Source organism: Octodon degus, unplaced genomic scaffold (assembly GCF_000260255.1).
Source record: "Octodon degus isolate 3935 unplaced genomic scaffold, OctDeg1.0 scaffold00116, whole genome shotgun sequence".
NCBI classification, from domain to species: domain Eukaryota; kingdom Metazoa; phylum Chordata; class Mammalia; order Rodentia; family Octodontidae; genus Octodon; species Octodon degus.
In genome coordinates, this window is record NW_004524692.1 from 5,868,006 (window position 1) to 5,878,671 (window position 10,666).

At 48.3% G+C, this 10,666-nt stretch overlaps 1 protein-coding gene across 1 annotated transcript in view; it reads left to right on the top strand.

Annotated features, from left to right (window-relative positions):
* Window positions 1-1,701: 1,701 nt before the first annotated feature.
* Window positions 1,702-10,666, top strand: part of F11r (F11 receptor) — a 21,860-nt gene continuing 12,895 nt past the window's right edge. Inside the window, exon 1 of the mRNA XM_023699839.1 lies at window positions 1,702-1,958. Coding sequence (XP_023555607.1) covers window positions 1,898-1,958 — 61 coding nt within the window. The 5' untranslated portion in view covers window positions 1,702-1,897. The remainder of the gene's footprint in view (window positions 1,959-10,666) is intronic.

Genomic DNA, 10,666 nt, shown 5'->3' on the forward strand with positions numbered 1-10,666 from the left:
GCAGAAGCGCCTGCCTAGCAAGCAAGAGGTCCTCGATTTGATCCCAGTGCGAAACAAAAAAAAAACCACTCTCTTAAATTGAGTGAAACCAGAGGGGAAACTTTAGCTCATGAAATGTGGAAAAAGGAATGAACTGTGAAATGTGGTTGAGGGTAAAGAGACAAAAGGTCAAAAAAAGTTTTTGTTTTGATAAAAGTGTGGGCTTTTAACTCTTTTAAGATACTCCCCCCCCCACCTCAGGCAACTTGGACACATTTGTAGAAATTATATAACTGTAAAGTAGAAACTAAACATAGCAAAGGCACTGAGCATGAATTTCAATTCAAGGTAACATGGCCTGGCATCCCGGCATTCCAGGGACCACAAATTTGAGCCCAGCCTGGGCATTTTAGCAAGACCCTGTCTAACAACACACAGGGCCAGGGATTTGGCTTAGGGCAGAGGACCTGGGTTCATGTTCCAGGACTGGCAACAAATGAATCAAACATCAATGAAGCATTATGTCACAGCACTAAGAGGAAGCTTGGGTGTCAACAATCTATAGAAGAGAAGGAAGGCGGCTTAGTCAGTACTTAACCATTTGTTGCAAAGGGCCAGTAATTCTCAAGGAGAAAGTCTTGCTGATAGCTCCAACAGAAGTAAAGGGCAAATCAGCAATCACCAGAAGTTTGTGGGGCATGTGGATATCACTTTCTTTTTAATTTAAATTTAAATGTATTTGGTTGTGCGGGGCATGTGGAGCTGGGGATAGATCCACAGTCTCTGAGCTTGCCTAAGGTTGCCTAAGCAGGCGCTTTAGTCCACTGAGCTATCTCGCTGGCCACAAACCCAGGTTTTATTCATGAAAAGGGCAATGGCTCTGAGTGAGGGAGGAGTGACTATGAGAATGGCTGGAACTACTCGAATTCGATGAGCTGGGCTAGGTAGGACGCACAGTCCCACTTCTGCAATACGCAGAGTAGTATGCAGAAAGTGCCGATCCCTTTCTATTGCGCGGCTGTATTTCGTGTATGTCTGCTTCAAGTTCCGGCTCAGGTACTGTAGCCCTGCCTGTCCCACCTTGGAATTCACGCTGCCCTGCGCTTTCCTTTCTCTTTCCTCTTCCCGTTCAGTTTATCTGCCAAAGCCATGGAAGGCTGCTGGCGGGGCGAAGAGTGGAACCGAGTTTGGAGGTGGGGACGAGGTATCTTTTTACTTCTCTTCCTGTCCTACGCCCCTACATTCTCACATTAATGTGAGTTTTTCACTTGGCAAGGGATTTAAGGTTTCCACAGCCTTAAGCAATTTACATTGGAACCTAGTATGAAACCAGCGTGAAACAGGAGAATCGCCAATTCGAACCCAGCCTGGCCAACTGAGCGATTTAGTAAGATTTTGTCTCAAAAGAGTTGGAGAGCTAGCTCAGTGTAAAACCCCTTGAATTAAGCTCCCATACCACAAAGCAAACTACCCAAAGTAAGACCATTTTGTGAATCCCTGAGCTCAAGTGCCTTTCTCTACCTCTTGGGAGGTGAGAGTAGGTCTCTAGCTTCAATTATAATTCAGCCAGTCAGAAAGTCCCTACTTCAGGACCACCGGCCAATCAGAGAGCACTTACCTGCCGAAGGTGAGGAATTGGTTTCCTTGAGCGACAGTCTTCTGGCCCAATCAGAGGAGGGCTCAGCAGAGTTAGTAATGGGCGGGACTGTACCTGGCTACGGTGAGTCACTCGGCTGAATGGCAGCTCCCTCGACCAATCATCTGGGCAGAGAGGGGTCACTGGCCAATGAAAGATAGTGGGCGGGGTGGACCGGGCGGGGCTCAACCTGGGGCTGGAGTTGAGTCTCAGCGCGCCTACAGTTCTAGAAGCTTTTCCCAGCGCTCTGGCTGAGGTTGTCGCCTCGGGGTCTTGATCGTGATGGGGAAGAAAGTGAAAACTGGGAAGAAACTGTTGCTTCTGTTTACATCGGCGAACCTGTGTAAGTTGCCGGAGTTTTGGGGAGGGATCGTTCAGTCGGGTCCGAGGTTGGAGCAGGGCGCTCCCCACGCCGCGCCCACGGAGGGTGGAGTTGAGAAAACTGCCAGCCGCTGCTTGGAGTCCTCCGAGCCCGCTCCGGGCGCTGCCTTTCTGTCCCCTCCCCCTCCCGGGAGCAGGGCTGCTTGCTGCGCCCACCAGAGATCCCTGCCCCTCACTCCAGGGGAAGAGCTGGGAGGGCTGATTCCGCTGTGCGGCGTCCTCACCCTTTGGTGCAGGCCTGCGGGCGGGGCGCCCTTCCCGCTCTTCTACATCAGGTGGCTGGCTTCCTCCCGGCGCCTGGGAACGGTCTTCCTGCCGCTCCTGCGTCCATCGACAGCCGGGAGAAGCCGAACCTCACAGCCCCGGGCTTCCTGGGCTCCTTCGTGACCCTCGAAGAAATGCAGTGGAGCTGGGTGGAATGAGGTCTCCTCCTGTGGATTTTGCAGGAGTCTCCACCTTCCCTCAATCTCTGGAAAAGTGTCCTGGTGCGGAGCCTGAAGAGGAAATGAAATTGAAAGCTGAAATTTCCTAGGGCTCCGTATTAAAAATTCCTTGTACTATAACTACGGAGGAGTCCTTAATAAATATTGATTGACTCTTCCCAGGGGAGGATGTGGCTGTTGGTTGGCTGGGTTCTCCGCAGGGTTAGAGCTCGGCCCTCCCCCCTGGCTGGGTGTGAGAGTTTTTGTTTCCTTTGTAAACTCTTTCCTGAGAAAGGTTGTGGCACACTTGCTGGGGCTTGCCTGTGACTGGAGATATGTTTGTGTGGGACTGGTTGTGGAGTCGATTGGCTGGAGTCTTAGTCAACTTGTGTTAGCGCCTGTATGTTTTTCTGTCTGCTTTTTAAGATTTTGTGGTCTGGGGATCAAACCCAGGGCTTTATATTCTGTCTGTGATTCTTGATTGTCGGTCAGCACAGACTTGTGTGTGGTTACCTCAGTCTGTATGATTTTCCATTTCTTGCAAGGTTCATGTTTTAGGAATTATTAAGAGACGTGAACAATTAAAATCAGGGTTTTTGTTTTGTGTGTGTGTGTGTGTGTGTGTGTGTGTGTGTGGAACCGGAGATTGAACTCAGGACCCTGCTCTTGCCAGGCAAGCGCTTATTCTACTGAGCGATCTTCCTGGCCCCTAAAATCAGTATTGATGTCTTGTAGAGAACACAGTTTTTTCTCTTCTTTTTGGTTCTTCGATACAAGGTCTTGCAATGCAGTTCAGGCTGGTCTTTGAACTCACTCTGTGGCCCAGGCTGACCTCCAACTCATGGTGCTTTTCCTGCTTCAGCCTCCTGAATGCTGGGATTACAGGCATGTGCCCCCATGCCCGCCCGACCCTGAGGAGTTTTGTAAGAGCACAAATGCATAGATTCCCTACCCTACTTGGATAAGCCATTCCTTTTTCCTTCCTTTATCAGAAAAATTTAAGCCCTTGGGATGAATGGGACCAGCAAAATTCTCCTCTACAGTGAACAGATGATAAACAGGTCTAAGAGGGAAATGGCTTTTCAAGGCTGACAGAGCAGGCCATGGGAGTGGAAGGGAGGATTCCCCATTCACTTCGCTTTTCCACTCCTGGACCCAGCATCTTGGGATCCCACGGCAGGGGAACTGTTTGGGATACTGCTTCAAAATCTCTTGGCTTGGAAAATTTTCTTCTCCCGTGGGCTTTTCTTTCTCTGCTCTCCTCATCTATTTGCCTTTTTCTTCTCTTTCCTTTCTTTTCCTACTCCTCACCTGTTTTACTTTTGCTGGTACCTGAGGAATCCTAGAGATGCCCATAGTCATTTTCTGTGTTTTGTTTCTGTACCATCTTTTGCTACTTGGTACTACAGACCTGAACCCATGCACTGTGTATTTCCTCTTCCAAACGTGAAAGTTTCTCTTAGATCAGTGACTAACAGGTTTTGTCAGTGACAGTATAAATGCCAGTGACAATAAGCGTGAAGCTTTTAACTTCCTGGAGCTGCTTCCTTCCACTCCTTTCTTCCTTCTTTTCTCTCCTGTACTTTCCAACATTCTTTGCAGTAATCTCACAATCACCCCATTCTGAAAGCATTGATGGTGCTATTTTGAGCCCAACAGTGTCTTGGGGGACCACACGCCAGCTTCTGAGGGAGCCTGAGGCTGAGGATAGACCAGTTTGCTAGGATCTGGGGCCAGGGAAGTGACAGCAGCTGGAAACAGGACGGGGTGAGGAGGTAGGGACTTTGCAAGTTTTCAATCCAGGTGGACCCAGGGGAGGGGACTGATTTGCTTACTGGGACTGGCTCTGTCTTGTTTGTAACCTTAGGCTGCTAGCTCAGTCTTTTCATTAGAAAACAAGAGTAGTAGTCTCTGTGCTACCCTCCTTGTGGGGATCAGTGGGGTGAGAACTACCTTATCTCAGGAAGGGAGTGTTATTGGGCAGATGTTGTGCCTTTAGAGTTTGTGAGCATAAAGGAATGTTTTTCCTAATAGAATAGGTTGAGGGAAGCAGAGAAATTCCAAATGGGAAAAGTAAAACAATCTCGGGTCTCTCTCTGTATGACTAGCCAGTCCTGGGCCCCAGGAGTGTGATGTGTGTATAGGTTATCCTGTGTGTTCGCCCTGTGCTGGGCTGCTCCTTCAGTGGGCGCCATTGTCAGGGGGGAAGGAGAAAGGGCAAGATGGTGTGCACCAGCCAAGCAAAGGCCTGACATCATGTTAGGGATGTGGAGCAAAGCCTGACCCCGCTGGGCAGGGACCCATAGATGTTGGGACACTGAGCTTGGCAAGCCTAAAGCTGGTGACCCGTAGAGCCAGTCTTTCTGTCCCTAGAGGACCTGGACTTTTTAGCAGTTTCCCCTGCAAGAGAGGAATTCTGCAAAGCACTATATTGGTGGCCATGATTTGGGTCAGGTTCTGGTGTGAACAGCTCGGGGAGGACGGTAAGCCAAGGGGGCAGCGCTGGGTTTTCTTCTCTGTCGCTTCCTGCAGTGGCACTGCCTCAGGGTCCACGCAGGTGTAGGAAACTGCTGATCTGTGTCAGGGCCAGTCTTCTTGGTATTTCCTGCTCTTGCTTGTACTGCCCCAGACCTTGTGAACTCATTGGGACTGGCTCTTCAGGGACAGACTTGACTCAGACTCAGTGTAGATGGCTGAGTCACTTGTATGTTTCCTTCTCTACCCCAAGAAAGAATTGTTCCTTTCAAACCAGAAACTGGTGAGTGGCAACAGCTACGAGTAAGACAGGAGTGGCAGTGGGATTCCTGCATGTTCATCTTCCTGGGCTGGGGAGCTCTTCACCTCAGAAAGTTTTACTTTAGCTCCTTTGTGACTAGGACATCTCTGGGGTCTTGCCACCTTGTTCTGGTTTGGGATGGAGGTGCTGTGCTTTTTTGTATTTATTTTGGTGGGTTTTTAAAAAAAATATTTTAGTACAGGGTCTCACTACACAGATCAGACTCATAGTGATCGCCATGTTTTCAGCCTCCCAAGTGCTGGGATTACAGGCTTGCGCCACCACTCCCAGTCTCAATCCTCTCAGTGTGCCCCAGCAGTGGGGCTGGTACATATTTTGGTGTTTTGAGATGGGGTCTCTCTATGTAGTGTAGGCTTGTCCTGAACTCACTGTTTATTCCAGGCTAGCCTCAAACTAGCACCAGTCCTCCTGCCTCAGCCTGAGAGTTGGTGACTTTCGTTGTTGGCTCTATGCTTCTCCGCATGCTCAAGGGGTGTGGGTGCTGTGGACATAGAAACAGCCAACTCTGCTCCTACCCTGAGATAGGCTGAAGGGCTGCCCCCATTTCATGTGCTAGGCTCAGGGTCCTGGAGCTCTTCTTCCACATCCATTAACCTGGAACTTGCTTCCTTTCCAGAGGCTCAGGAAAGACCTGGGTGACCACTGCCAGTGTATGAGAAAGGGGTGTCTGTGTTGGGAAGAGGTTGAGGGAAGTGGTGAGTGAGGCCTACTGGGGTTTTCCAGGCATTGAAAACCCAGCATTCATGGGTCTGGGACTCCCTGATAAGCAGAGTTTCTGTCTAAAGTCCAAGTGGAGTCATTGTGTCCCAGTGGGGGAGGGGACAGGAAGAAGCAGCTGGCTGCCAGGAAGCTTGATGCCAGGTTCCTGGAGTGGGTCCTGGGCAGGCCTGGGAGCCCTTTGCCAGCTGTGGCGAGGTGGTGGGGGTGAGCAGGGTGCCAGGGGGCCATGGAGTGGGAAGTCCTCATGTCTTCTGTGGCTGTTGCCACTTTCTGCCATCCTCCCTCCTAGTCTGAGCCAGCTGGGTGTCACCAGCCACTGAAAGGGCAGCCAAGGGTGCTGTTGGGACACAGCCCCGTGTGTTCTGGGGCCCCCAGTACTTTCCTCTTGTCCACATTTTGTATGTGCTCTGCTCCCACCTCCAGAAGGAGGCTGCTGGTCTTGGATCCTTCCTGCCTGCAGACACCCCTGGCCTTTGATGGGAAGGCCCAGCCCCCAAGGATGAGGTTCAGGCTTTGCTGGGAGGAAGGGGAAGCCCAGAGGAGGTGGAAGCCAGGGGTCCAGATTCTAACGGCGTTGCAGCATCAGATTCATTTGTCAATCCAACGGATTTTGGTGTTGGCTGGGTTGTGGGTACTGTGAGAAGTTGGGGGGTGGGTGAGGCTGCTGTGTGGTGGCTGTGGTGCACACAGCTGGTGGCCTGAGCATGCTCTCTCTAATAACTGAGGGAAGGTTGGATGTATTCTTAGAAGAAACCAGAGATGCTGGCTGGCTGGCTTCCCTCCTTTTCCTTCCTTTTGAAAATCAAAACAAATGCAACAAGGACAGCTGTAATAGTAAATGAATGGCATGTATAGAGAAAACAGAAGGATTTCCTAATAAAGGGGTGGAAGGAAATAGTTCCTCTGTTGTGGGTGAGGCCCTGTGCACTGAGTTTGGTGGGCTGTGTTGAGCATCTGGCCAAGGGGTGCTAGTACCTGGGATGACCCTGTGGCTGCTGGGAGATTGTTTTGTGTGTGTGTGGGTGGTGGGGGAGGGTCTCATTATGTAGTTCCGGTTGGCTTTGAACTCCCTATGTAACTCAGGATGGCCTTGAACTCTTGGTGATCCTCCTGTCTCAGCCTTTCAAATGCTGAAATTACAGGTGTGTGATGCCATTCCTGGGTTTGAGAGATTAATTTTTTTTTTTTTTCAATACTGGGGATCGAACTCAGGACCTTGCACTGGCAAGGCAGGCGCTTATGCTACCAAGCTATCTCCCTGGCCCGATTAATTTTGATTGAGGGAAGTTGCAGTGATCAGGGGACATTTGAACAGGACTTTAAAAAATAGACAGGATTTCTTTGCTTGTGTGGTGGATACACACACAGCACAATAATTTTAGAGCCTCAGAATTGCACAGATGAGGGATGCGACCTTAGTGTTTGTAGTTGTGTGATTTGAGGCAACAGTTTGAAGCCTTAGTTTTCTCATTACGAAATGAGTTGGTACAGATATGCCACCCAGCTAGTCCTAGTACTCTGGGAGGCTGAAGCAGGAGGTTCCCACGTTTAAGCTCAGCCTGGGCAATGAACAAGATGTAGCTCAGTGCATAGGCTTTGGGTTCAATACCCAGTACCACAAAAGAGTAGGGGCATTGATAGCAATAGTATTTGCCTCAGGATATTTATTTATTTATTAACGTATTTAGTTCAGGGTCTACAGGGTCTCACTACACAGATCAGACTCATAGTGAGCCTCCTGTTTTCAGCCTCCCAAGCGCTGGGTTTACAGGCTTATGGCCAGACTCAGGGGCCTTCTTAGGGTGCCCCGAAGGTGGGGCTGACACAGCACGCTGGGGATTGAACCCCATCCCTGCACCTGCCTAAGAAGGTGCTTTAATCTGCTGAGCTATCTGTCCTGCCCTAGCCTCAGGATTTTTATTATAATTTAATAAGAAGATCCTTAAATGGGCACTTGCCAAAGTGTTAGGGAGCTGCTTGTTACCCCTTTGGACAGTCATTGGACTCTTGCCAGATTCAAGGGAAGGAGTCATAAATTCTGCGTGAGTCACACAGGAAGAAAACCATGCAGGAGGAGGTAAATAAACAGGCATGACCATTTGGAAAGTTCAAGATTCACAGTGATTAATGATTTCTAGGAATTCTGTCATCGTTCCCCTGAGTTACATGTTTATACAGTAGCCAGTCTTTGTGGCACCTTTTTGTTTGTTTGTTTGTCTTTGAGGCAGATTTCACGAGTAGTTCAGACTGGCCTTGAACTCACTGCAGTCCAGGCTGGTCTTGGCCTCTGGTGCTCTTCTGTCTCTGCCTCCTCAGTACTGGGATGAGAGGAGGCCTGCACCACCCTGCCTGGCTTCCTTTTTCTATTTTTTACTTTGAGATAGGGGCTATTGCTGAGTTGCCCAGACTTGAGTTTAAACTGGGAATCCTCCAGCTCTCCAGGGTGAGGGGTTTCGAGGCGTGAGCTGTCATGTTCGCCATAGTTGCCTTCTTTGCTTTTATTTTTACTTCTCCCATACTGACGTTGAGCCCGTGGTCCTCGCACGTGCTGGGCAAGTGCTCTGCCCCTCTTTGTTGCTTCTCACTTTGGTTCTGTTCTTTCCTGTGATCTGATTTTACTTCTTTTTTTTTTCCTCTTTCCCAATATGTTTTTCTCAAAATTAAAGTATTTTCTTTTAAGTTTTAATATTTTCTTGTTATAGAAATACAGAGTATGGAAAAGAAAGCTATTTGCTTTCTCATCTCATAATAGTGTACTGTCAGTGGTTTTTTTTTTTTTTTTTAACTGGGAATGGAACTCATGACCTTGTGCTTGCCAGACGGGCCCTTGTGCTTCTGAGCTATCTCCCAGGTCCTGTTTTTGGTCTTTTTGAGACAGTTTTGCTGTGTAGGTTAGGCTGGTTTAGAACTGACTCTGTAGTCCAGGTTGGCCTTGAACTCGATCTTCCTGCTTTAAAGTTTTTAAAATGTATATACTGATTTTTGCATGCTTATATCTGGTAGTCTGAACAGCTAGTTTGAAGACAACATTATGCAGTACAGCAAGCAGTGTCAAATTCCTGTTGATTTGTTTGGTGAAGTTCTGTGTTTCTATTTTTTTATTTTTTATTCTGTATTCTCTCTAGATAATAATAAAAATGTATATACTGGGGTTATATTATATACAAAATAGGATCATATTGTTTATGTGCTGGGGCTGTTTCTATACCAGCTTTCTATATCTGCCTTGACTCTGGGGCGGCCATGTGCACTGTCCACGTAGCTGTGCCAGTCAGCGCGGTATCACGTACTGGCGTTAGGTCACCTGGGTCACAGTCATATTTCTGTCCTCCGCTGGTTCTGTGACCTTGAGCAAATCATTTCTGTGTCCCAACTGATTTCCTGCCTAAGATGGGGGCAGCGCTAGCCTCCACCTCAGGTCTCAGGGTGCTGTTGCGAGGATTTAGTGAGACAAACCACGATGGGGCTTAAAAGAGTATCTCAAACACGGTATTCAAAAACTTAGCTGCTCTGAGTATTCTACTCAGTGGTCTCTTGAGGAGGAAGGGTGTGGGTGCCTGCCACCAGCCCTGTGCTCTCAGAGCCCCCTACACTGTAGTGACATCTGCACATGTACTTGCATCTCTCAGCTCCCAGACCAGGAACCCCCAGGAGCAGGGAACATGAGCTGTTTATTGTTCAGAGTCCTCAACTCTTAACGTAACACCTGGTACAAGTGGACATTTCATAAATGTTTGCTCAAGAGCAGGGAGCAGGGATGGCTAAGCTCTTAGAGCTTTCTTTTAAAAAAAACTTTTTAATTGGGCTTTTAAGACAGGGCCTTGCTATATAGATAATTCAGGCTGGGCTTGAATTCACTTCGTAGGCCAGGCTGGCCTCAGACTTCCAGTGATCCTCCTGCCTCAGCCTCCCAAGTGCTGGGGTTGCAGGTGTGTACCCTCACACTGGGTCCTTCTTTTAGAGCTTTCAGGGATACGGACAGCTCGCTGCTTCAGCATAGCATTAGTTCAGAACCACTGGCATTGTGCATGAGCAAAGGAGGTCATAGCAAACAGGCTTACCTGCAAAGGTAAGCCCTAAATTGAACTCAGGGCCTTTGCTCTGAGCTACATCCCTCACTCTTTTTTTATTTTTATTTTAGGACAGGCTCTTGCAGGTACACACACACTCTGTGGATGTCTTTGTGTCCCAGTATCCTCTTCTTACAAGGACACAGTGGCTGCATTTGAATGCAGTTCCCATTGGAGAGGCCCTGTCTTCGGGTGGTCACATTCTGAAGTCCTGGGGAGTTTGATGTAAGAAATTTGAGAAATATTTCAGTCCGTGAGAACCACAAATCATTTTTGAAGTTTACTTCTGCCAAAAGGAGCTATAGTCCAGCCAGAGGTAGAAGTGGTTCCTCAATTCGCGTGTGTTTGCTTGGAGTTTCTTGGTTGTACCTGTCATGAAGACAGTGAAAATAGCTGCAATGGATTCACACACACACACACACACACACACACACACACCACACCCATACACCCATTTACTGTATCATTTACTCTTTTTTTTTTTCTTAAAATAGATATTTTATTTCCTTTAACGTGAATGTTTTTATTATGTTGAAAATTCCATCAAATATAACCACTTAGGATTGTTTTAATGACATCCCTGGTCACTTCTCCTAGACAAGCTCACAGACATTACTCTGAAGGCTCCAAATGGTTACCCCAAGTCTAAGCCCTGTCTAAG